General features: G+C 50.5%; 9 protein-coding genes across 9 annotated transcripts; 4 read left to right on the forward strand and 5 right to left on the reverse strand.

Moving 5' to 3' along the window:
• Positions 1-1,939: 1,939 nt before the first annotated feature.
• Positions 1,940-3,447, forward strand: CGCS363_v009964 (Kelch repeat-containing protein; the record flags this gene model as incomplete). The annotated part of the gene is made up of 3 exons (XM_036641813.1): positions 1,940-2,547; positions 2,595-2,903; positions 2,967-3,447. 3 exons carry the CDS (start codon positions 1,940-1,942, stop codon positions 3,445-3,447), a joined length of 1,398 nt encoding a protein of 465 aa, XP_036492893.1.
• Positions 3,448-3,695: 248 nt separating this feature from the next.
• CGCS363_v009965 (uncharacterized protein) lies at positions 3,696-4,520 on the reverse strand (the record flags this gene model as incomplete). The annotated part of the gene is made up of 1 exon (XM_036641814.1): positions 3,696-4,520. The coding sequence occupies one exon, from the start codon at positions 4,518-4,520 to the stop codon at positions 3,696-3,698; it is 825 nt and encodes a 274-aa protein (XP_036492894.1).
• Positions 4,521-6,578: 2,058 nt separating this feature from the next.
• Positions 6,579-8,755, forward strand: CGCS363_v009966 (uncharacterized protein; the record flags this gene model as incomplete). The annotated part of the gene is made up of 3 exons (XM_036641815.1): positions 6,579-6,952; positions 7,301-7,752; positions 7,806-8,755. The coding sequence occupies 3 exons, from the start codon at positions 6,579-6,581 to the stop codon at positions 8,753-8,755; spliced, it is 1,776 nt and encodes a 591-aa protein (XP_036492890.1).
• A 371-nt stretch (positions 8,756-9,126) lies between these two features.
• Positions 9,127-10,587, reverse strand: CGCS363_v009967 (uncharacterized protein; the record flags this gene model as incomplete). The annotated part of the gene is made up of 4 exons (XM_036641816.1): positions 9,127-9,748; positions 9,808-10,014; positions 10,065-10,267; positions 10,336-10,587. The coding sequence occupies 4 exons, from the start codon at positions 10,585-10,587 to the stop codon at positions 9,127-9,129; spliced, it is 1,284 nt and encodes a 427-aa protein (XP_036492891.1).
• Positions 10,588-11,522: 935 nt separating this feature from the next.
• Positions 11,523-13,155, forward strand: CGCS363_v009968 (Uncharacterized protein; the record flags this gene model as incomplete). Its single annotated transcript, XM_036641817.1, has 3 exons — positions 11,523-11,586; positions 11,653-12,188; positions 12,256-13,155. 3 exons carry the CDS (start codon positions 11,523-11,525, stop codon positions 13,153-13,155), a joined length of 1,500 nt encoding a protein of 499 aa, XP_036492888.1.
• Positions 13,156-13,427: 272 nt separating this feature from the next.
• On the reverse strand, positions 13,428-14,556 carry eglD-16 (putative endo-beta-1,4-glucanase D; the record flags this gene model as incomplete). Its single annotated transcript, XM_036641818.1, has 4 exons — positions 13,428-13,481; positions 13,536-14,201; positions 14,261-14,410; positions 14,464-14,556. The coding sequence occupies 4 exons, from the start codon at positions 14,554-14,556 to the stop codon at positions 13,428-13,430; spliced, it is 963 nt and encodes a 320-aa protein (XP_036492889.1).
• A 3,636-nt stretch (positions 14,557-18,192) lies between these two features.
• Positions 18,193-19,514, forward strand: manC (putative mannan endo-1,4-beta-mannosidase C; the record flags this gene model as incomplete). The annotated part of the gene is made up of 3 exons (XM_036641819.1): positions 18,193-18,363; positions 18,420-18,749; positions 18,807-19,514. The coding sequence occupies 3 exons, from the start codon at positions 18,193-18,195 to the stop codon at positions 19,512-19,514; spliced, it is 1,209 nt and encodes a 402-aa protein (XP_036492767.1).
• Positions 19,515-19,614: 100 nt separating this feature from the next.
• Positions 19,615-21,052, reverse strand: CGCS363_v009971 (Transmembrane protein; the record flags this gene model as incomplete). The annotated part of the gene is made up of 6 exons (XM_036641820.1): positions 19,615-20,016; positions 20,074-20,223; positions 20,280-20,405; positions 20,462-20,714; positions 20,767-20,914; positions 20,974-21,052. The coding sequence occupies 6 exons, from the start codon at positions 21,050-21,052 to the stop codon at positions 19,615-19,617; spliced, it is 1,158 nt and encodes a 385-aa protein (XP_036492766.1).
• A 659-nt stretch (positions 21,053-21,711) lies between these two features.
• Positions 21,712-23,287, reverse strand: CGCS363_v009972 (uncharacterized protein; the record flags this gene model as incomplete). Its single annotated transcript, XM_036641821.1, has 4 exons — positions 21,712-22,497; positions 22,548-22,727; positions 22,776-23,156; positions 23,210-23,287. The coding sequence occupies 4 exons, from the start codon at positions 23,285-23,287 to the stop codon at positions 21,712-21,714; spliced, it is 1,425 nt and encodes a 474-aa protein (XP_036493696.1).
• Positions 23,288-25,467: the final 2,180 nt, after the last annotated feature.

The following is a 25,467-nucleotide window of genomic DNA, read 5'->3' on the forward strand; positions in this document are numbered from 1 at the left end:
CACAATATACGAGTGAGCCACTTCTGCCTCAAGTTGGGCGCCGCTGTCTGCCTCCCAGTCTCTACTATTCGCATCTAATACAGGAGCAATACTGAATCTGTTATACGCGATGCTCTCGATGGTTAGATCGAGAACAGGTAAACCGTTACCCTTGAGCGCTGGGCCACGGGTAACCTGGATTTGTAGCAGAGTTGGTTCCTCGTTACCCATATCGTCCTCCTCTTCAAATACATCGTGGAACGACATAAACGTATCATCAGCGCTATGGCGAGGGGCCGTAGGCGTATCGTCCGCAAATCGAGTGGTTTGACGAGGGGTTGGGTTAACTGGGGTCGAGTCTGGTCGAAACGGTGGCATCGACGAAGGCAGAGTACTTCGGAGCCGGATCGTATGCGGCGGATCCTTCTTTCGCTTCCTCTGCGTTGTCGTTGCTTTTTGGCGAGAGGACGCTTTTGGAGCTCTTCGTGATGACGGAGGGGCTATAAGTACACGCTTTCTTCGCGATGTAGACTCAGCCGCCACCAAATCATTAGTCTCGGGTCCAGCCTCGGCGACGATAACCTCCTCGGCGGCCTCCTCGGCGGCCTCTTCGGCGGCGGCAGCCCGGCGAGCCCTCTCGGCGGGCGTAACGATCCTGATCGACGGCGAGGCAGAGCGTTGAGGAGGATCTCTGGCGGCGTCCTGTGCCAGTTGTTGTATACGTCGTTGTTTCCGCGTACCGTTGGCGATGGGTGACGGACGATGCCCAGAAGGGTCATCATCCGCCTGCCGAGCCGCGCGGCGGCGTTTAGGAGGCATCACGATGCCCTCAGATAATGAGATTCAATAGAAATAGATCAATTGAAGCCATCAGAATAGGTCAATTGCCGTACTACGAATATCTACGTGGCGTTGGGCAAATTTTCATGTATATACAGGGATTATGCGTGCGTAATTTCGGCAAAAAGGGGGGGCGGACGCTGTCAACGCAACGGAGTGTAACCGTAGGTGGCCAGGCTGTTCAACGTCGTCGTGTTCTTCCCACTCACAAGTGAGCGGTGACCGGAACGGATTCAATTGAATGGACAGCCGTGGTCAGAATTTCAAAGGACGTCGAGATTTAAAGCAGTGAATTTGGGAAAGTCTTTGGGGAGCTCTGGCAGCGTATCGGCATTATTATTCTTGGCTTGGGTCAGAAAAAATGCGCCCCTGTCCAAGCACCAGAATTAGGGGATTTCGATCTGCTAGCAGTCGCTTACCCTCTTAGCGTCTTGGAGCTTTTGATAACATAGGAGGAGCGATTGAACGAGAGCGGATGACAATCAGGAGGGGCTGACGCAGTGGCACATTTTGGGAACATTTGCCATTCAAGAATGAACGCCCCCCATCTTCTCGCAAAGCTTTATCCTGATGACATTTCTGGTCAAGGTGTCTAGCAGGAGTTCTGGCGAAGTTGTTGTCCTTTCTCGTGCTTGTCTGCTATTATTCATGTTTGCTTCTTTCGGTCGACTCCTACAATGTTTAGATCACTGGTTTCCGTCGCGATATTCGGGCTTGTGTCGCAGATCCCTGCTCGCGCGAGCGCGCAGTCGGACTGGGCACTATCAGCAGCTCCTCCCAAAGAGCTTTTTCTTCGCAGGGGAATGGCGAGAGGTAAACTCAATTTTCCTCGTCTCCCGCGAGCTAAAGCTAACCCAAAGTCTTCACAGTCACAACTCTCGGGGATTATGCATACATAGACGGCGGGGAGATGTCACAGCTCGGGGCTGATGGCACTCCTATCAAGAACAGGGCATCAAATGCCGGTAGGTCTATCATTCAGCAGCGAGTGGGCCACAACTCACTGGAAGGCATCTCAGTAAATTCCACACTGTCAATCGATCTCTCTATCTCCTGGTCATCCTCGAATATTACGATACGAATTATTGACAAACCCACTACTGGGATGGACGGGCAAGCGATGTGGAAAAATGAGGGTATGGATGCGTTCTATATCTGGGGAGGACATCTGCCGTACGGAGGAAAGATCGATGGACCAAAATCATGGAAATTTGAGGCGGATGGCAACGGTGGCGGCCAGTGGGTAACGGAGTCACCAGCGAACCCATCGTTCTTCGGCGAGCTGAAGAGGTGCGAGGAGGGTGCGTACGCGAGCACAAGCGACGCCGCATTCTGGTTTGGAGGTATCGCATCCGGCTGGACAAATTCGAATCCCGCTTCGCAGCCAGTTCCTGGGGTTATATCATACAACATGACGACCAAGGTTTGGAGCAATGACACGACGTCAGACTTTTCGGCATTCTCAGAATATGGAACTATTGTTGGTGGCGGGGCCGTCTACATCCCAACATTTGGGAGGAATGGTATTATTGTTGTCATGGGAGGCGTGACGTTCACCCTTGAGCCGAGTCAAAAGACTTCGCATGGTTGGATGGACTTCAGCAACCTAACTTTCTACGACCCTATCACAAAAAACTGGTACTGGCAGAAGGCAACGGGCACGCCACCAACCGCACGAAGGGGGTTCTGCTATGTTGGTGCTGAGGGGAAGAACGGAACCTACGAGATGTATGCCAGTCTCCCCTTCCTCCCAAGTCGATACTAACTTTCAGCAGCTTCGTTTTCGGAGGTACCAACACTGATAGCGGCTCAACGTTCGATGATGTCTTCGTTCTTAGTCTCCCGGGTTTCGTGTGGACTCAAGTACCGTACGAATCCAAGAACACGCGGCGATATCATACTTGCACCGTGGTTGGCCGTCGTCAGATGCTTTCCGTCGGAGGCACTGACGGGAAGACAGCCTGGTCTGGAGCGGACCCCTGGCCGAACGGCCTCGGGTTGTTCGACATGACCGACTGGGCATGGAAGACAGATTATGACGCGGAAGCCAAAGACTACGAGACCGCAAACACAATTCGGGACTGGTATGAGAAAGGGTAATCTTGATTCTTCCCCTGATACTTTCAACCCATTCTCACCTCCAACAGGGGTCTCAGCTCCATCGTATGGTCCTCTGAGACAGTACAAAACCTATTCACTAGCACTGCGACATCTAATGGCTCCTCTACCGGAGATAGGGACAACAAAGCCAGCGACAGTAGTCTCGATGAAGGAAGCCAGAAAACCCTTTCTACCGCTGTGATAGCTGGCGCCGTTGTAGGAGCGATTCTGGGCTGTGCCTTAGTTGCAGCAGCCTTTTGGTTCCTGAGAAAGCGCAAGCGGGACCAAGCGGCAGCCGCTGAAGAGTTCAAAGATGAGCCCGGCAATAGAACATATTACCAGGCTGTGCCCCCGGGAGAATTGCATTCCGAACCGACAAGGACAGAGCTTTATGGTGGATCTACGCCGAAGCATGAGCTCTGGGCGGAGTTGCCGAAGCCAGAGACTGCTGAGATACAGGCTCAGCATGTTACAGTCACAGAGTTGGATGCCCGACCGGATCACAACGACCATCTCTTGAGGAGATGATTCTGGGAGAAGCTGTTTAGAGATGATACTTATTAGGCATTCTAGACTCTTGATTCGTTCGACTATCTTCGGCCACGCCTCTTACCTCCCCATGGATCCTCGTTGGAGTTAATTCTGACCTCATGGCAAGCTGCTGGTAGAGCAACTGTGACCAGTATGGAAAGATTCACGACCAATGACAAAGACCATCTTGGAGTATACTACTGCCCCAATCTCCTCGCGCGACTTAAGGCCTCGCCAGATGCATCTCATATCAGAAGAAAACCAAACGCCCCCAATGCGACTGCTACCAAGGACATGGCTCCAACAGCCAAACGTTGAGCATTGTTCTTTTCCTCATCTTCGGTGGGGCAATCAATGATCGGATTTGACAGCCGGCACGCCGCAGCTGTTACTGACGAGGATATCCTCGCCGCAGTGGCCGAATCGAGCTTCATCTGGCAAGGGTTCGCGGTAGGAGTAGGAGATGCCACTACCGCGCAAGTATCACCGACACCCCACCACTTCCTCCCGAGCAGGCCCTCGACGGTATCGGTGATATCGATGGCGACGCCTTGCGCGCTGAGGCAGACGTTGTCTTTATTCGTCGCAGATACAAGATCGACTTCCTGGGCGGCGTTCTTGATGGTGAACGTAAGGAGTCGTATCGTATTGTTTGAGATTACATCCTTAGTGTGGTAATTTGCCAGGCTGGACTCATCCGCGAGGCAGCTTTGCTGCCTGACGGTCCACACTATTGTGTAACTACCTTCTTTTTTAAATCTTCCGAAGCCACGACTCTCAAAGTAAGGGTCGCTGCTCGAGAAATCCGCCTGTCGAAGGTCGTAGTCGTGAGTGACATATGTGTCGAACCGATCGCTTGAATTCCGGACTCTTATTTCGATGTAAGGGTTGACGAACTGCGCGAGGCTTGAGTTCCGGATGGCGAAGACAATAGGGAACAAGGCTGTCGGAGCGTATGTGTCGTTGCGCGGAAATACCAGGTCGACCTCGACAATTCCCGAATTCGTAGCGACAGCTACAGCTGCGTGGAAGCCCGCGAGGAACCATTTGACCGAGGGGAGTAAATGCATTGGAATAGAATCGATGGTTTGGGACGACGATGTCCATCGGTGGCGTGTTCAGTCAAGGGCAGTATCGGAAGAAAAGGACAGCACATGGGGTAATTGTGACGAAGAGAAAAGGTATGAAGGGTGCCAAATTGCGGCGCAGTGACGAAAAGTAACAAGGAAGACCGATATATGTGCCGATTGCCCGCCTTGGCGTCTATCCGCAGTCTTGTTGGTTCCTTCGCGAGCTTCCAATTTCCCTCGCAGTGTTGCAGTTCGCTTCCAAATTCGACTACAGCTATTCCTTCCACAATTAATAGATGCGACCTGTAGAGCGTTCGGAACCGCAGTCAACAGAGCCCTTCCAAGCCCTAATAATGGGTTGTCTTCATTCTATTGACGATGACCTTACCAAGTTACTTTAAATGCTAAATGTACAGTAACACATACAAGTCCACACGTGACCATGAGAGTTTGGCGTCGCAAAAGGACTTGATCGGGAGAGGCCGGGTTTCGCCCTGTTCTATGATATCCATATATCAGAAGCCTTGTAAAAGCCTGGAGCAACTATACCCCAAGTCTTACCTCGCTGGCCTGTTCAGATCATCGATTAAGTAGGATTCATTGCTTCAAGACTCAAGCCTAGAAAACAGAGCAATGCTAGTGGTCATGCATAAAAGGTATTGTCGCTAACGCAACTTCCCCAGCGCAGATGCAACTCTTGAATCCCACAAGCTTCCACGCGTTTTGCTACTCAGGAATTGTAGGCGTGCAGTATTGGAAAGGCTGACAACTAAGAAATATGCATAATATTGAATCATTCACTATATATGAAGTTAGACCCGAATTCTCGATGATCAGTCAGAAATATATCATGACCAGTTGTGGTCGTGCTGATAACTAGCGGATCAAGCGGTCCTCCACTGTCTGGTTGGCATGGGACTGCGTTGATAGTGACATTTAATGCATAACAAAGTCATTTGCTTTCTGCAGAGGTTTTGCCAATCTTTTAGCGATAACGATAGCTTAGATCAAATACTCGGCATGGAGTTGCAAAGAAATGGGCAGGGTCACTCATTGGTATGCCGCCACTGCAGCAAGCGACCAACCGGCTCAACACGAGCCCGATCTTACAACCGGACATCAGGCCTGGCTTGTCAATCAGTTCAAATGCAACGTACTCGAGGCTGTGCGCATGGGCGTGTATGTGGTTCTGGTCACGCTGCATGGACTAAAAACGCCACATCTGGTGGTTGTCGCTCTTCGTGTCCTGGCTACACCACCCGAGGAACATGCGCAGCCACAACCGCCGTAGTCACGATCGTGGCGGGCGGATATCGTCCTTAGTTGGAAGCTTGGATTTGGCTTAAGTATTTTTTGGTATGCCATTTCTGTCATTTGCGACGATTTCAGTCTTGAAGAAACGAAACATCACAAAGACAGGCCAAGTTTCGATCGTGCTGCTGGAAGGAAAAAAGCAATGTTAGACCCTTGCCATCGTGACCTTCACCGGGAACCAGGGACCCCGCACCATGCTTTTCAGCTCCGTCAGCACTGTGCAGGCACCTGTCCTCCTACAACAGGGGCAGGAGACGTCTGAGGATCGCAAAGTGTATATTTCATATCATGATTGGTTAGTGTTTTTGGCCCGTTGTGGGCGCCCGTCTGGGCCGCGGGTGGTTCCAGATCGTCCCCAGCAAGCTATCCGACATCCAGGTAGGGGGCTTGGAGGTTCTTGATTGCAACCTAAAAGGCAATCACGACTACAAGCAGCCATCTTGGCTCACTTCCACCAGTCATCGTCGTTACCAGAAAGCCACCCACGATTCCTGGCCAGTAATCATCTTGCAATCAAGCCAAAGCTAATGCGCCACTAGAGGAATGCAGATGTAGCGAGCACCTGTGTCTGTCTCACCATGTCGCCGTTCATATCAATGTCGGCAAGCCCTCGTTATCTTAGCAGAGTTTTGTGCACTCGTCGCGCCATTCACTTCATGTTACTAGCTGTTGCTCGAGGCTCATTGAAACCTGTCGATGGCTGGCGTCGGAGTTTGACAGAACCACGCTCGTTCGCTATTCACAATGACGAAGAGCGATTACTCTTCCGAGCTTGAAGAGATCTCGTTCATATTCGACCCTGATCGTAGGATCCCCCTGGATCTTCACTTCCCATCCCATCAGCCGGTCCCATCCAACCCCGACTTCCTCAACGCAGCTGGAGAGACTGCTTACGCATCGCCGTCAAGACCAGTGACAGATAGGAGCCTGAAGGAAAATTGCCGTCCTATTGGGCTTGCTCTCACGGCATGGATCACAAGCCTCATATTCACCGTCGTGTACTCGCTATTCATCTACCACGTTCTCTTCGAGGGCAATCCCGTTATCGGCTCATGGACCTTCGATGCTTCTCTCACCAACCTACTCTTGTCACTACTCTCTCAACTATATGCCATGCTGTTGGCATATGTTGTTCTTAGTCTCTCCGATGCATTGCGGTGGTCACTTGCCTCTAGATCAGGACGCGTGGATGGGGCATCGGCGTCTAGCTTCTTTCAACTCAGTCCAGCAACTGATTGGTTTTCTACCATGAAGTTCATCTTCAAGGGAAGGTTCAGGAGCAATTGGGGTGTGATAAGGTGAGATATGTGCCCCTTGGAGCAATTCAGAGCGCTAACCTTGGAAGACTTGCATTGCCTTTCATGGGTTTGGGACTTGGTTCAGTACTTAAATGTATTTCCCGCCCGTCATGCGAAATCTTCCAACCAACTTTGAAGTTTGAACTGATCAACAATAGTTCAAAACAGCTTTGAAGATTACTTCATCAAGCAAGGCGTAACGGTCGACGTATATGCTGGTAACATTCCTCCTGACGTGTCAATCTTGGGCCTCATTTCGACGGCCTATCTCGACGGTTTCTTCGATACATGGACACAGCAACTGCTGAATTACCCACGATATGCAACAACTTGGAAGATGAAAGGCTGCACTGAAGACTGTTCGGTCTCTTTTCTGCCAGGCGGCATGGAGATAGCTCGCAAAGTGGGACCCCTTCTTAACAGCACCATCCTCAAAGGTGGTCTGTTCAACAATACGGAGTCGATAATGATTCAGGGTGCACCTGGTATGGTGGCCAGGTTTGAGCCTGTAGCTGACGGGTTCGAATTCGATATTGAGGAGGATTGCAACGTATATCAGACGCCGTTGGGAGATGCATTACAGATGTGTAAGAAGCAATTTGGAGATTCAGTTGCAGCTGGTAAGAGTACAATTTCCGTCAAAATTCTCCAAAAGAGGTTAACAAACCAATAGGCTGGCGGGCGTGTCCGAGCTTCTTTCAATTCACAAGAGCCTGCGCAACGCAACTATCATGGACTCGAGCGCCGCTGGTGTCAAAAACGCTTTTTACCGCTTATCGACAGAACGCGACGACAACTTATAGTCAGAAGGACTTGTCAATTCAGCACGCAGAGCCCATTTCTGAACCCGTCAGAGTCAAGATGTCAGTGCCTGACATGGACCTCATCTGGAACAGAATCTTTGTACCGAGACCCCTTTCGAGTCAGCTTGACCTTGAGTCAATCAACATTACAATTGCAAGAATGGCATGGAAGTATCGTACCTATACCGAGTTCTTCCCGGACAACGAGATGCACGTCGAGCTCCTTCAAAACTTTCTCTCGGTCCCATTGCAGTTTGCCATAACAGCTATGCAGTACGCAAACTATACGCTTGCACTTCCCGCAGATAAACGAACCTTTCCACCCGAGCTCCTCACAACCGCCACGGGCGGGCGCTCGATCAAGAGGTTCGTCAGTCAGCCTTGGACAGTACTGGTATTCATAGCTGCCGGCAGCTCTGTAGTGATGTTGACAGGCTTCGGGTTTTGGTGGGTCTTGAAGCAGCCTAATCCATTGCCGAAATCGTCCGGAATCGTGGAGCTAGATTTCATTAGCCGGTTGAGTGATTTGCAGAAGCATGATCACACAGATCAGGACAGCCCCGAAAGATTTTCGGAATTGGTCTATGACATTAGATCTAAAAAGCACCATTCAGCCTGGCACATTATCAAGGCGCTTAGAAAGAGGAGGTTAGAGCTGACGCAGATGGAGGTAGCCGTTGAATCAGAGAAGCAGATGAAGAGACTACCAGTTTTGCACTTGCTCCCGAACAGACCGGGTTACATGGCGGCTGAGAGTTCGTCGGTTTCAAGTACGGACCGTGAGAAGAGTGTAAGCCAGAACCACCCAGATGGGGTCTAAGATTTCAACAATTCAAATCCAAAGTATTTCCAGTAAACATTTGGCACCGCATTCGAATCAGATGCCTGACATCTTGCTTATCCTGGGTTTTTGAATGAGTACAGCCATGTTGCAGTCTCCAGGTTGCACCTCATTCTGGCTGTGTTGTTGGCCAGAGATGTTCGCATCAGAAGCATATTGCTACTCGTGATAGGAAACGGCATCGCGTGATCATGTAAGGAACTAGAAGTTTGAACCCTCAGGGCCAGGAAGCTCTAAGCTAATCCACCGTCTTATGGGAGATGGGAGCAGAAGGAAGTAGGCTCATATCGAGGTAGTAATAAAAATGTTGCGATATCGTTCTGAGCTTTCTACCAAAGTTTCCATTCTATCTATTCGCAATCAACCGAATCACTTTCCAAGCTCTCTATCACTATGAACTCCATCTTGTTAGCCTTTTTGTGATCCTTGGCGTGATGCTTTCCTCGCTTCTTGGCGCGTTTCTCCCTCTTCTTAGCGGTCTTCTCCCTCTTTTTTCTTTCAGACTCTTCCGCCTTCTCCATCTTTTCCTCAATCTTGCGTAGCTTTTCGTCTCTCTTCTTCTGTATGTCCCTAGCCTCCTTGTGGCTTGCTCCTTCCAGCTTCTCGTCAGCCTTCGAGCACACAATTTCAGCCTTTCTATTCAGGTGTTCCATGTCGCTATCGGAACTGGAACTGGAGCTGGAACTGGAACTTGAGCTACTTGAGTCGGAGTCGATAAAGTCTGACGTGCCGTTACGTTCCGATTGTCTTCGTTCCTGACGGGACTGCTTCCTTCTCATCTTCCTTGCTCGTTTTCCTTTCTTCTTCTCCTTCTTCTTCACTCGTCGTTGAATTTGCTTCTCTGTGAGTCGATCTATGATGTTTCGATCCTTTGTTGGGGGTGGCACATCAAACGTAAGTGGCGCGATGTAGGGTTGTAGAGCCGACATTCGGCGAGCCGTAATATCCATCTCCCAGTTCACATCTCGAGGCCTGTAATTTGTAAGCTCTCTCTTCTGTCAAGGACCATATACAAACATAAATAAACTCACTGTAAATCTGGCAGAGTCTCGCCACAGCCAATTCTCGCGGACAAGTCCTTAGACTTACACACTGAAGCTTTCAGACCTCTTGGCGCAAAATACTCTTCGTTTACCTTTTCGAGAAATACTTTCGATCGAATAATTCGTGTTGCAGCCGAGCCCACGCCCACTGTCAGGTTGGTGATGCCGCCTGCCAATTGAGCCCAGTGATTGGGTCTGAGGATGTTAGTGACCGAAGGACAGTATGAAACGCTCGGGGTACGCACACATAGCCAACTATCGTTCCTGCAGCATTCAGTGCGGCCAGTGGGGCTGGGGGGCCTTGTGCAACTGTCAAATTGTCGATGAAGCCCACGAAGTCTTCTTCGTGAATGTCATGAGCTCGGAGGTCGGGAGAGTATGCTCGCATGAATGGTAATGGTACTTTGAGAGGTCCCCCAAAATCAATGCGTGGAATCACGACCGGTTTCTACATACATTATTAGCAGCACGACTCAATCAGACCGGTGCAAGAGCTCTGGTTTATAAGGTATTCACCTTCAGGGGGCTTGATAGATTTGCACCCGTGGCATGTAGCTCGGGTATCCAGCCAGTGCCCGGCTCGATATTGAGAGCCGCATTTAGTTCCTCCTGTTCCGAAGGATCCAAAGGCTCGGAGTCAGAGGAAGCGGAATTGATTGACAGGCGTCTGATATGGGCCGGGTCAATTTCGGAGTATGCTGGAGGTGCCAGAGATGTTTGGGCACCTGAAGGGCCATGATTGTATGAGTATGTCTTGGTCGCGCTCATGTTTTGCTCGTTGCTGTATATGTTGTTTCAGTGATAATTTACTTCCACTCGCAGTAGTCGGAGGAAATCAAGACGCCTTTAAATATTGGGCAGGGCATGAAGACCAAAGTCCCTTATTGACTACCTACATTGCATGAGGCGGCCTCAGAAACAAATTTCCTTATTTGGCTGAATCCTCGAGCAGCTTAAAACGCCGTCAGCCACACGCCCGTTGGAAAGCTTGATTGCCATGCGGCTTGATCGAAAGTAGTCATCATTGGCCAAGATACTGTGGTCGGCATCATGGCAGTGCTGATTGTGGAGTTTGTGATGCAGATCACTCTCGTGGCTTGGGCCATTTCTGGACGCTAAGTGATCGCTGAGTAAATCCTAGTTATTCCCAGCTGACCCTAACGGCATTACCGCATTAGGCTCATATTTCGAGGACGCATTCCGTTGTCCACGTACTACGCGCCCACTAAACTTAGTGCGGGCGGCTTCCTTCCAAAGGTTCTGGAGCAGTGCAGCCTACAGTTGAGGGGCAAGCACTGCAACAACATTTGAGAATCTATGAGGAATTCAGAAACGATCATGGTTGAAGTGTGCTTGAGGCAATGAAGTAAAACACAATCAGCTCCCACCTCCTGTTTTCTCCTTCTTTTGCTAGACCTATGCGCAAGTGATCGTCTCTATCCCTTCCAGGTCTCTGGTTTAGGCAGCAGAGAATGCTAACTGAGATGGTGCTAGCTTGTCGACGGATCCGGTCTCAGGGAGAACCCAATGGTATGGAGCTGTTTCCAGCCACTCTCGTCACAGACCCAGTCTTAGTTTGGCGCGTCGCGACAATGTCAACGACGATGCATCTCCGCTTCTATCGAATATACCGCTCTCTGATGTTGATTCGTAAACTGGAAGCCATTGTCTAACTACCGAGCTGCCATCATATCAGGCCCAAAATGGTTGGGGTTGGCGGAAGATCAAAGGCCTGCGACAACTGTCGCCGCCGGCGCGTCAAATGCGGTAAGTCGGCTTGCATCGACGTCTACGAGGAGCCCAATGCATGATCCCGTCTGACGAGTATTCAAGACCTCACGACTCCCGAATGCAACAGATGCTTCAAAGCCAAGCTAAAATGCGGAGGAATCCGCGGATTCAGCTTTATCCAATACAGCGGCAGCAACTGCCCGGATTCTGCGCCCGTCAAAAGCTCGTTGCCATCGCCACCATCTTCAGGACGGTCGACCATCGCATCACCGGAGCAACCTGCGGTCATGACAACGGCGATCAGCGCCGCTTACATGATTCCACTCCGTTTCTTGGAACCTTCTTTGATGCCGACAGCTATGGACGATATCTTCGTGACGTATACACATAAGCATTTGCTTCGGGAAAGTGAGGATATCGTGGTCAAACCAGGTACCGACAGGACTATCACCGGCAAATGCTTCGTCGCCTTGGCCACCACAATGTTTGGCCTCGATAATAGGCAAAAGCCAGTTGTGCAGCGAGGATTGCGGAAATACGGCACTGCCTTAAAGGCTCTCAACAATGCTCTTGGCGACCCTAAGGGCTCTCGATCCTTTGACGTATTGGAAGCAGTCATCGTAATGGCCCTGTTCGAGGTAAGCTTTCTCCTGGAAACCTCAGGCTGACTAAAACCATAAGCCGTCATGCTCACAACTTTCAAAGCTCCTAGTGGGCGATCGAGAAGACGGATGGATCGGCCATGCTCGCGGCTTTGAGCAGCTGCTGAAAGTCAGGGGACCTGAGTCCATGCAGGAACTACCCTGTGTCATTATTCTGGAGCGGGCCCGGTCTTCCATCATTTTCGCTGCTCTGATTACTCATACTGGAACCATTTTATCTCGACCTGAATGGAAGAGCATACCCTGGCTACAGCATCCTGAACGCAAGGACCCGTTACAGCTGCTTATCGACATTGTTGCCGACTGTCCTGAAATCTTTGTTAAGCGAGACGAAATGCTTGTTGGCCAAATGGGTGCTGCGGACCTTGCGTCATTGATCTCCCTTCGATCACAGGCACGATCGGTTCTGCAAGATTTGGAGGCGTGGGAAAAATGCTGGGCCTCCACCGCCCTCTCGCGCTGGACTGAGGTGGCTTCACCGAAGACAACGCCCACGCATGCAGACCAATATGGAGCAAGAAAGCCTATCTGGGCGACGGTCCTGCAGTATCACTCTCTTTATGATGCTAGCATCTCGACTACGTTCAACGGCGCTCTCATCTTGGTAATGATGTTCATACAAGGGCTCAACCTGCTCCTGCAAGATCTGGAACAATCTGGACTACTGATCAAGCGAATGTATTCATCCGCCATCGCCATCTGTCGCAGCGTTGATTTTCACCTTGAACGACTGCGGGATGTTTCCAGCTCATCCATCTTGTTTCCAATGAGAATGGCGTATGAGGTTGTGGGGAAGACGGATAAAGATATCGGTGCATGGCTCGCCTACCAACTGAAGATTATTTCTTCCGGACCATCTGGGAGGTGGGCCATGGCTGATCATCTTCTCGAAATGAAGGCGGCGTCAACACTTAGTTCTGGGGATGTCATTGAAACAGCTTGAAGATAGAAGCGCCCTGACGCAATTCATACATGCAAGGCACGCAAGGCTGTCGCGATGTCAACTAGCAAATGCTTTTATATAATACGACTCTCGATTCAAAGAGAGCAAGAATCTTAGATGGTTTTTGAAGGCAAGATTGACGATATGTCGGCATCCAATGCTCAGCAATTGGCGCTTGTCAAGACCTTCATCGACCAGACCGAATCGAAATCCTATTCATCCTTTCGTCTGTCCAGTCTCTGCCGCCATTTACCTAGCAGGATCCTTGAGACTTACGCGCACTGGTAATAGTAAGGTGCTGATACGGCTTGACAAGTTGATCCAGACTAAAGATTGATCAGTGAGATACAAGTTCGACACAAGACGGCTTAACCACTCACAGCGCAGGTAGTGCAACCAGTCCATCCCGTACCGCCACACTGGCCGTACTTGGCAACAGTGCATCCCGGAAGACCGCCAGTCGTGCTCGGCTGGGGAACGCTGGAGGCCGTTCCGGTAGGCCCGGAGCCAGCGGTGCAAGTCGATTCACACCCGACGCAACCAGATCCGGCACTCTTGGTCGAACCGCCAGCGTAGACTGTAGGCCCCGGCACGACATAGGTAGTCAGGGCTCTGTGAATGTCAATGAGCAGACCAGCGTCAGAAGCCTTGTATGCTCCAGGGAATGAAACCGTTCCAGGCGAGGCACTCCCGCCGCCGGTGACAGTCAGCTGGAAGCATGTCATGTACAGCTGAGCACCACCGCTGGAGCCTGCTGCGTGAAGGGCAATCGCCTCGGCCCGAAGCAAGTAGTCCCCAGCTGGGATATCCGAGGGGATCTTGACTTGAACTTTGCCGCAGCAAGTGTTCATGTCTTTCGATCCCCAATAGTCCCCATCGCCATTGGCACTGCCAGCCGCGGCGGCCCATCCATCTTGATAGACCTTGAACCATCCGGTAGATCCGTCGGCCGAAGAAGAGTCGGAAACCTTGGTCATGTATGCCATGACTGGTCCGTAGTGAGCGCCACCGATGGCTTCTGAAGTACATGACCGATCATTTGGTTGCTACGAATCCCCGATCAGAAACCAATGCGGGTTGCACGGTCATAACTGAACATGCTTACCTGGTGCATCTCAACCGTGACAGAAGAGCCGGCCTTCACGACGCATTTCTTGGCCACTGGCCCGCTGTTGGCATTGCATCGAACATCGGTGGAGGAAACGTCTGTGACCGGGGAGTTTGAGAGGGGAAGTCTGGCACACTGGCCACCATACTATTTCAAGTCAGCACCACGTTTAACACTTCGAACAACCTTAGAGATATTACATCGACTCCATCAACCCAAAGAGCCTGAAAGGTTGCATGAGAAGCTGCTTGTTTAGCGGCAATCGCCAGCAGGGATAGGATGACGGCCTTCATGACGATCAAAGCTTGGTTTTCGGGACACAAATTGCACACAGGGAACCACGGTCAGGTCGGAACCAGGTGACGACCAGTCCTGGTTGACCACTTTATATGCCTCGCTCGTCCCTCCCTCTCATATGATTGCCATGGCTACATCAACTGACTTTTAATGAAGTCACATTGTCAAAGAGGCTTGGCAAGATGAACGCGGCAGCTGCTGATGAAATTCGACGAGTAAGGTGCCTGGACGTAAATGAAGCCATAACCTCGTGGTCACATACGACAGCCATCAAGACCCAACTTATAGCAGGTGCAACGTATCAACCCCAGGATTTCTCCATGTTTAATGACATGGTGGTAAGCGGCAGTGAGATAGTCTCGGTAATTGGTGGATTTCGGCTGTTGGTAAGGATCACGGAGGGAGAAGCCCGTGGTTGCTACTCCCAATGCGGGAATTCTGGGTTTGGTTCCGTTTCGACTTTATGGACTAACAAATATCCAGAACATTCCGGCTCTTCTTTCACAGTATTCGGCCTTCCAGATGGTGCTCCTCATCATACCAACATGGAAATGAATGTTCGCAGAGACCAACTGAGCTTATTCCTAGAACATTCAATAGCACCGGTAGGAAAAGCGACAGCGCTTACTTTGACAAACACAGGGCGTTTTTTTTCAACGATTTGTTAGCCATGAAAACCCGTCGCTTATTACTCCTTATCTTCCTACTGTGAAACCCTCTAGTCGATGGGCCCGAAACTTCCTCAACATTACCGAGTATTTTTTCACACCACTATATGTCGGACCAGTCTACTTTAGCGATGGCATGATTCATCAACTGCCTAACGAATACAAGATGTGAAGAGCAGTCGCATCCGGATCGCGGCACGGATTGTAACGGTCCGAGCACAGCTTTCTCTTATCACATTGCCAAACATCTTAAAGATAATGGACATTGATGATAAGAAGCGCCTTGCTCATCCCCAGCCGTCTCCCCGAGTATGCGGAACCTCGAGTAAGAGTTACGGCTAAGGTCATATCAACATGTAGCTGTGCCGGCCGTTTAGCTACCATTAGGTTGCTTACCTTATGCAAAGTAGACAGATAGTGCACAACCATAAAGAGGAGGCCCGAATCGGTACCAGCAGAACAATTCGAAAAGACCAATGAAACTTCAGTGACCTTCAAGTCAACGGCAGCTCACCCGGGCCTCATAGTCATCGTTTCACGGCTTCAGTATAGGGATCTCTGACGAGACCAAAAACACGGTCTCCAATCAGGCAACTTGAGCCATTAAGTGTGTATGGTCAAACTCCATCTGAAGCCTAGATGACCACTCCACGACTCCGGGTGATTGAGGAGCTCCGCCGTTATTCCAACATGCCGCATGAAGAGTGGTGTTGACCTCAGCGTTGTGATTATTCCTCTACTCGGGACCTTCACTATTGGCACATTTTCATGGGATTTAATGTGCCAGGCCTCGCAACCAAGATACCAGGTTAGCGACTATTCACTTGACGCCTTTGGCCTCCATTCAATTGACCAGACCCACGATACAACAACCACAGCCCCATCTGGCCCCATCCGCATCCACTGCATGCGTCCATAAGCCCCATTCACGATGCCGTCGTCAATCCGCCTTGATGGCTCAGTGGTAAAGCGCCTCACTAGTAATGAGGAGATCGAGAGTTCGATTCTCTCTCGAGGCAGCAAGCTGAAGCGTTGCAGACGCTTCAATTTTTGATCTTGAGTGCTCTTGCATTAGCATCATGCGTGTACTCCGCAACTTATTCTTTTGTACAGATTTATTGTAGAACATAACGCAGGGTGCAGTAAGATATAGGTAGGTATGTAGGAACCTACTAAGTAGTGCTGCTTCTGTTGTGTTCACCTAACTCTTGGGTTGCTCTTTCCTGCTTTAGGTAGTGGGCTCTCAACTTTCTGCTTTAATTCCATCATGTTTCCATAAATCTCATCTTCAAATGCCAGCGCGGGCTGCTGATGATACAACCATTTCCTTCCATCCCGTTAGTTAGCTCTAGTTCCCAATTATGACATCTTTTCTTCTTTCAACATTCGTTTAGTCTCGACCGACTGATGTTGGCCGGTGCTCGTTTTCGTTACATTGAACTGTTCCTCCTACCGTCATCGACAGAGACTTGCGTGATAACATAATCGCAGTCTTCCCTCTGAGTGGAGTCCAACACGTCAATAGGGCCTTCATACCACATCGTTTGCTGCACAGTGACAATATATGATTAGATCGGCACATAACGGCCGAAAACCCGGGATGTTGTCTGCCAAATCATCATTGCAGCATAACAACTTCAATCCCGTCGATAACCACCCCGCCGGATGCTCGGGTTCGGGTCATTGACAACCTGGGCCGCAAGACACAGCTACCCCGCGCCATCTCCATGCAAGGACCCCATGATCAACTGGGGTTTATGTTCACGGCGTGGTGCTGTTGGTCCCACTCTTTTGCCAGACTGGTCTATGAATGGCTCGCTAAAAATGTCCCACGACGCGAAGGGACTGGGATTCACGCCAGCAGTGACGAGGTGAAAATTGGAGAGCTTGGACGAGTGTGCGGAGCCCATGCTTGGCCTTCGGATGAACATGCGTTTGAGCCGTCGGGTAGATTGGACTCAAGACGAAATGGTCATGCAACATCAGACGACGTCAACGTTGGCCGGGACATCAATTCAGAGCTTGGATGCCCTGGAACAAATCAGAAGCTGACGCCTGGTTCGATAGTCATCGACCCTCGTGAAGACTAGCTGTACTCCGCCATCTTGGCCTCAAGGCAGTCCGGGCACATCCTCAACATTCGATATTGATGATTGCCAGAACGCGAGGTTGGCCAACAGCGGATACAACAACGGATCAGGTACGATCGCATTTTGTGAAGAATTCTTTTGTGAATTTTTGTATGACCAGGGATACATGAGAGGTCCCCCTTACTCCAACCACCCCCTACATGTCTAACCACCCTCATCAACTACTGCTCCATCGAGCTACAGTGCTGCCTTGAGTTCCGCCAACAGGCTGTCTTGCTTTGGATGGTTCAACCGGTTTACTTCGCGATACTGGTCGTCGGTCATCTCGTTGTTTTCGAATGCTTTGGCGATGTCTTCGAACTCGTTGAATATTTTGAGAAGAGATGGATTATACCCCCATAGGTGGCCATAGAGGTTTCTCTGTGAGCCATCCTGGCCCTCGAATATTTCCCCGTGAGAGTCATACGGCAGTCAACAAGGTGCGCCTCCAGGCGGCAAACTGCGAAGAAAAAAGTTAGAAGGGAAGAAAGATCAGGTACGATCGAGCCAGCCAAAGTTTGTTGATGTTTTCCGAAGACCAGCAGCTCTTATGATTGGTCGAACCCCAACTTTCGGACGACCTCCCTCCGTGATGAAAGAGGCAAAGTGGCCTGCCCGCACTCTTGGCATCTCCAAATCCTTGGAGAAGATCGCATGGCACGCGGGCCAACGGTCTCCGTGATCAATCTGGATAAGTGTCGGCCCAGAAGTCTGGGGCAGGGGATCTTCCATCGATCGCAATAAATATGAGCAGTCCCCGCCCTCGTTTAGGATGGATTCATCGCCCTGGATTGGAAGACGTAGAGACAGCTGAAGCATCCGTCAATTGTCAACAATGCTGCCCAATCTCTCCGGTCTCCTTTCAATTGGCCTGCTGGCCGGCGGAGTTGCCGCCGCGCCATGCGTCAGGAAAGGATACGTGACGACTTCGGGTACTAAGTTCCAGCTGGATGGCGAGGACTTTAATTTTGCGGGAAGCAATGCTTACTACTTTCCTTTCGACAACGTAAGGAAATACGATGGGTCTCGATCAAGATGATAGAAGCTGACAATGGCCCTCAGAACCAAGCAGATGTCGAAGCTGGCATGACAGCCGCGAAGGAAGCCGGTCTGAAAGTTTTCCGGACCTGGGGCTTCAACGACAAGAACGTCACCTACAATGCCGGTGGTCTACCTCAATACGGCGGCGAGGGCGCTGGGGACACCGACATCGTCTTTCAGAGATGGTATGACAACGGCACCTCGGTGATTAACATCGACGCCTTCGACAAGGTTGTCAACGCCGCGACGAACGTCGGTATTAAGTTGATCGTCGCGCTTACGAACAACTGGGCCGACTATGGCGGCATGGATGTCTACACCGTTAATCTCGGTGGCAAGTACCACGACGACGTAGGTGTTTCGTTATCTTACGACCAGGATGGCAAAGCTAACCAGACATTGCTTCAGTTCTACCACGTACCCGCGATCAAAGACGCGTTCAAGCGCTACGTGAAGGAAATGGTCACCCGTTACAAGGACTCTCCCGCGATCATGGCTTGGGAGCTCGCCAACGAGCCGCGCTGTGGAGCTGATGGCACCCGTAACCTTCCCCGAAGTGACGACTGCACCCCGGCACGTCTCGGTGCTTGGATCGAGGAGATGAGTGCTTACGTCAAGAGCCTTGACAGTCACCACCTTGTCACCTGGGGCGGCGAGGGCGGCTTCAACATCGAGTCCGATGACTGGGCCTACAATGGAGCTGATGGAAGCGACTTCGACCACGAGCTCGCACTGCCCAACATTGACTTTGGTACCTTCCACTCGTACCCCGATTGGTGGAGCAAGACTGTCGAATGGACAGAGCAGTGGATCCGCGATCACGCCGCCTCTGGCCGCAAGGTCGGCAAGCCTGTGGTTCACGAGGAGTACGGTTGGTTGACTGCCGACAAGCGCCTGGAGTACCTTGGCGTCGTGGACAACACGCCTCGTACTGAGGTCCTTGGCAAGTGGCAAGCTATCTCTCTCGAGGAAGAGATGCCTGACATGTACTGGCAATATGGGTACTCCAACTACTCCTACGGTCGCAACCACAATGATGGTTTCACGATCTACTTGGACGATGCTGAGGCTCAACCTCTCGTTTATGAGCATGCCGCTAAGGTAAACGCGCTCTAGTCGGTCATGAAGCCTTGTAGATAGACTTGCTTATGAAACACGCTGCGTAATATTCTATGATAATGTTACATACATACCATCTCCGAACCAATTCTCAACCTTAATATCTGCCGTATTGTTCATCAACAGGCTGATAGCTTGTCATAGGAAACCCCTTGCGAGAATTTCTCTGCTTACGCTCCTCTGCCTTCATGTGCAAACCAAACTTGATAGCCTCCACGATCTCCATGGGGTTCCACATCTCCACGAGTGCCCACAAGCCTCCCGGTCCGCCAGAATAGCTCTGAGGTTCATATGCCTCCAGATCTCCAGCGACAGGGCGGCGAGCGTGACCACCACCGATGATGTAAGGACGATGGGAGTAGGCGTAGTGGAAGAAGATCGCCAACGGGAACATCTCAATGCAGATAAGCATGGAAGGAATGCCAATGTTGAGATCAGCCCAGGTCAGCATCGCCGTGGGATTCAACGCCCCGACATCTCGGAGAATCCAAAAGATAATCTGTTACAGACTGGTTAACACGGAAACTTAAATACGGAGGATTGATCCTAGACTTACATTTTCGAGAAACGTCAGGGATACAACCAGCTTGAATGCCAAAAACTTGGCCAAGGGCTGGTGATGGGCTAGGTGGCCTCTCAACTGCATGTAGAAACGGATAACCGTCATGATTGCGATTGTAAGCGATACACTGGCAATAATTGAAAGCTTTGATGGATGAGTTAGCGAAGTGATGGATTCCTGGCTTTCATGTGTAGACTCACCCAGAGCTTGGCGAAATGAGCCTTGCTAGCAAATTCGCAGTAAACACCTGCGGCTTGTGTGATGGCCGTCAGGATGGCGATCAACAAGGAGACAACAGGATACTGAAAGATGGAAAACCACATCCTCTGGAAGCATGTTAGCCCTGAGAGAATATGCACAAACCATCATCTGATCGACGCACCCTGAACCATTGCAAGCCATCTTGCGTTCCAGTTTCGGACTTTTTGTCCTTGATGGTAAGAGCTGCGAAGAACACATCTCTGTGTTGCTCGCTCGGGGAGACGAATTCGCACAGCAACAGGAAAAAGGTGCCAAGGCAGATAGATTGAACGAACTCAAGCCACGGGTGCAGGTAGACTTGTGCTGCCGGGAAGCATATTGAAAGAAACGAGAATATCGACCAAAATGGAATGATGAGTGAGATGCGCAAGATTCTGAAGGGTAGTCAGCACATATTTGGCAGAGTTTGAAGGATATGAGGCTTACTTGATCTGCTCGTTACTCTTGCTAAGATGCGTCGCGTGAAGAAACATGAAGACGAAAATAATGAGGCATGCGGCAGCCGTAAAGCTTCCGGATAGGATCATGTTGAACTTGTAGAACGACATGGTTCCGATGAATGGCTGCGACGCATCTGTGTTGAAGTCAGCATTGATGATCCCTGACTACATTCTGGCTTCCATTATTACTGACTTTCGTCGAGGGATTGTATGGGGCAAACGTCATTGTCCGTTTTGTTCCCGAGGGCTCTGACGCGAATGAGGGACTCCATTGTGGTGACTGATCCTCAAATGGTGTCCTCTGGTATGTGTTGATGTTGAAAAGTGTGAATATCTTGACTGGACATCAAATTTGTCGTTAGACTCGAGCCATAATATTTATTTTCCAGCAAGCGGAGATCTCACGGCTTTGCAGGTAGCCAAAGAAAGCCATCCACGCACTCTGTCGGTTTCATCGCATTCGCAACTGCAGCACACTAGACACCGCCCCCGCAGCCCGCCTGGCAAAAGGCGTTCGCAGGAGCAGAATGCCTGACTTCAGCGCTCTGAGCCAGTGGCTGAGCGACCGTCAATCGGAGGTCGGCACCTAGGGCGCTGATGAGGTCGAATGGCTTGCCCAAAAGGGGATGGTCGGCTGACTCGGCACAAAATTGCCGTGCTGACAGTGGACATTGCTATCTAAACGATCCTCTTGTTATCTAAACGCAGGGCACTAAGAAGAAACAAGCTTCGCTATCCCCGAGCTCAGGGTGTCGCGCGAATGCTTAGCTGGACCCCTACTGTTGTTTGCACATTGCGATTGGGCCATGCTTGTGTTCAATGGGAAGAAGATCATCGTTATATGCAGCTGTGCCTCGTCCGGCCCCGAGCTTATTGTTGGTCCGGCCCGTGGGATGACAGCAGCGCGTTGATGACCCAATACCGTTCGCTTTCAAGGGCTTTGGGGCCCATTGTCCGACAGATCGTTTGGCGGATGTTCCCGGTCTCCAAGGTCATCTACACAAATGCCAGCCATTGCCTCAGGAGGAAAGTGTATGCCACCAGGTCGCGGCTGCAAAGCCACCAGAATGCCTTTTTCTCTCCCTATGCGATATAGCGCATTCCTTGCAATTTTCCTCATGTGTCTTGGAACGGTCGGCATGACGTAGACCTGGCTCAACGGCCAAATTAGTCGAAGCGCGTCAAAGTAAGCGGCAGGAGACTGCGGGTCCATGTCTGACATGCTTCCACCAAGGGACTTTGGTATGCCATCCACAATGTCTTGAGCTGTGGCTCCGATGATCTCCAGGCACAGCTCACGACGGGCTCGCAGCGCCTCCCACTGGAAAGGGCACTCCGGTGCGTGTTCGACGATATTTGTGACGAGAATCAGCATGTGATGTAGCTTGATCCGAGCACTTCTCCAAGAACTCCAGAAGTAATGAAATACCGGCCCAGATTCAAATTGGTATTGAGGTGCTGATTGAATCCATTCCAACATAGCGAGTTCAGCCCTGTCGCATTCAGCAAGCAGCTCTTCATACTGAGCACATGCCTGTTGGGCATCGCCGAGACGCGCAATGGGCATCATCTTGGACAGAAGAGAGCATGTCGCCGCAATGTAACGACCGGTTTCAAGTAGTAAAGCTTCGCCAGGTTGCAAAGTCTTCGCTATGATTTTGAACCAATGATCAAACTCTGGTGGGCATGGCTCGTTGATTGTCGTGCATCGGATTTGCTATCACATTTCAGCAAGTACCTTCGCCAGTATTCGTCTAGTAAACCCACAATGATGTTATGCATGGTCCAGAAGATTTGCCGACCGGATCTTGTGAATAGTTGTGCATCGCCTCTTGCACGGAGGAGGCTCATCAGACCGTGAGTGTGGATGTACCAGCCGGGAGAAGAAGATATGGCCTTTTCTTCAGGGGTTAAAAAAGACCTCCTCTCGAGACCTCCCATGAGCAGCTACAGGAAGTTAGCAAGCATCGAATAACTGGACCGCCTAACGATTACCTCGTAGTTACCCAAAAACCACACCGCAACAATAGTTGCATCTGAAGTGTGGGCCTTCGGGTCATTGATGGCTACTGAGACTGATGCTAACGCATTTCCCAGACAAGAGGATAACTCGCGATAGTCGGTGTTGGGCCTGTAGCGATTGAGGACGTAGGCGCGAGCAAAAACTTGGCTTGTGCGGACTAAGCAATGATCGTCTGGGACCCCCTTGAACAATCCGGGCAGAAAGTTGATTGAAGAATAGCAGTCGAGGACAAGGGGTATCGATTCAGCGGTCCAATGTTGACGAACGGGCCTCAGCAATGGTGGCGTCGATGGAACATTCGAACACTGAGATGATGCAGGGGAAGCTGTTGATTCCGGGGTGAATGCGATCACCTGGATCACGTTCATAGGCTGGTCTGGGTTATTCCGCTGGTTCTTGCTTTTACGTTTCTCAAACGTGTTTGAGTGCGAGTGTTGAAACCGTAGATCTTGCTCATCTCGATAACCCGGACATCGAACTCCATATTTGATGCATCTTTGACATTGAGGTCGGCCCAGATCACACTTCAATCTGGAGTCAGCTGCATGGAAAATGTGGATGCCCATGGGACTCGGCAGCAACATTCAAAGGCTTACTTTCACTCTCCTTTGCCGGCAGAGATGGCAATTAGGACTTGGTTTTCCGGTATTGGGCATCGCGCGATGTGGCAGTCTCGTCTTCAAATCGGGATATTCAGATGTCTGGGTTGCGTTGTTCAGGTTTGGCGCCGTCTGGACAGGGTCGATACCCGAGCTTGGCAAGATCCGTGGCCAGAGAATCAAGCGGGGACTTCGGAAGGAAAGCTATCACCTCGAATGGGCATCTCAAAACGGTTAGAACCAAGCTGACGGTCGGGACCCGAAGCGCCTTGTTCGCTGCCTAAAAAGTGGCAGCCATGACGCATGTCTGGGGTGGGGACAAAGAGGGACTTTGGTGTCTAATACCATGTGCGCCAGTTAGCCTGGAGCCCCCCCTGGCTACGGTCTTATCATTGGACAACGAATTTGCGGAGTGATCATAGAAATGATACGGAAGTTCAATTGGGTATCAGAAACCTCGTTGTATTATTATTCCAGAATAAATTAGAGTACAACCTGAGAGGCCACACTTCTCTTCGTGTTGCGTGTTTATCCCAACAATGGGACGAGCAATTTAGATGAACTTTTCTGGTTCATGTTGGTATGGTCATAAATGTAAATCCCTGGCATGCTTGCCAGCATGCCGCATGAGAGCTGAGTAGAAGTAGCTCCTGTTTTCGCATTTGGCCCCTCAAAACGCGGCACACCATAGATGCCATTTTAGCACAGCGCTTTTGGTTCTACATCATATAGGCGCAGATAATCAGTTTCGAGCGAAAGAGACTGAAAGATGAGGGATCCGATGTTTCAGTCCGGCCACTTTACTGATCTTGTTCCATGACTGATTTCCGATGATGACCAAGAAATAGATTGTCCAGTTATCGGCCGCCTCGAAGCTATCACGAAGAAAATAAAGGCGCGATAAGGTTGCGAACTCTCCCTCACATTCTTACAAGTTCTTGCCACAAACCTCGTCCATCCCCAAGAGTTTCAGCGGCAAGTAGAGTGACGTTGATGAAGATGGCTGTTGAACAGTATTCCGTCTTAATCACCGTGAACTTTCAGGGCACAATTGGCAATTGTAAGCGCTTTATATGTTCAGAAGGAAGCGTGCGTGCTAAGATCACAGCCACCTCTAAGGTTTTGCGGCTGAGAAGCTGTTGTGGCTGGCGGGGACAGCTCTGACTTGCGGCTCGTCAGGAATACCTAAGCAAGCCATATGGCAACTGGTTTCGACAATGAATGCCTAAGTTTCATAGCGACATTCATCTAACCAACACAGACCAGCAACGGATTCCAAACGGTCCACAATGATGGCCATACTCATGGGGAGGAGTGATCAATAGTAATCCATCCGCTGGGACCAGTTCCGCTTCCAATCCTGGCGAAGACAAGGAGTTTCATTGATGGGCTCAATTGAGGATTCACATGGTAGGATGTTGCACTTTCGACACACGCAAACCACGTAACAAACAGCTTACATGTTCCCTACCACATACCTCCGTGCGAGCTTGATGCTTTTGGATCAGAATGTGGACTTGGACATTTGGCATAACTACTTAGATACAGATGATCAAAAATTGGTATATGCTGTTGAAGGGAGGCGAAAAGAGCAGACGTACCAGCACTTGTGCTCGCTCCGGTTTCGACAAGTGTAGTGGGCTATTTGCTGACAGCTTTCGGCCGCCTATAGCAAACCAGAAGGTCACATGTCTTATGCATCATGATTTAGAACAGTATGCTCACCCGAAGTATGTATGAAGTCTAAGACCATGAATGATTTCTTGGATCATGATACCGCGGATATAATCACAACAAGGGGCTTCAGTTCTAGCCAATGATATCCCAGCACGTTGAGCAGCTAGTAGCAACTTCCCAGGCACCCTGTATGCAGGCAAATTGAAGGATTCCGCAAACTTGCATCTTCCAGAATAGAAAGACCGCAATTGATCCTAATATCGTGGTCGAAATGAGTATGATTCATTATATGGGACGTTGCCGAACCACTAGCGTGCCTGATGCCATCTTGCCAAGCAGCTTGGCAGCGAAACGGAAGATACAACGTGAGGAGCTGTAGGTGTTTGGG

The sequence above is a fragment of the Colletotrichum siamense genome, assembly GCF_013390195.1.
Source record: "Colletotrichum siamense strain Cg363 chromosome Unknown KSG_Cg363_contig06, whole genome shotgun sequence".
NCBI classification, from domain to species: domain Eukaryota; kingdom Fungi; phylum Ascomycota; class Sordariomycetes; order Glomerellales; family Glomerellaceae; genus Colletotrichum; species Colletotrichum siamense.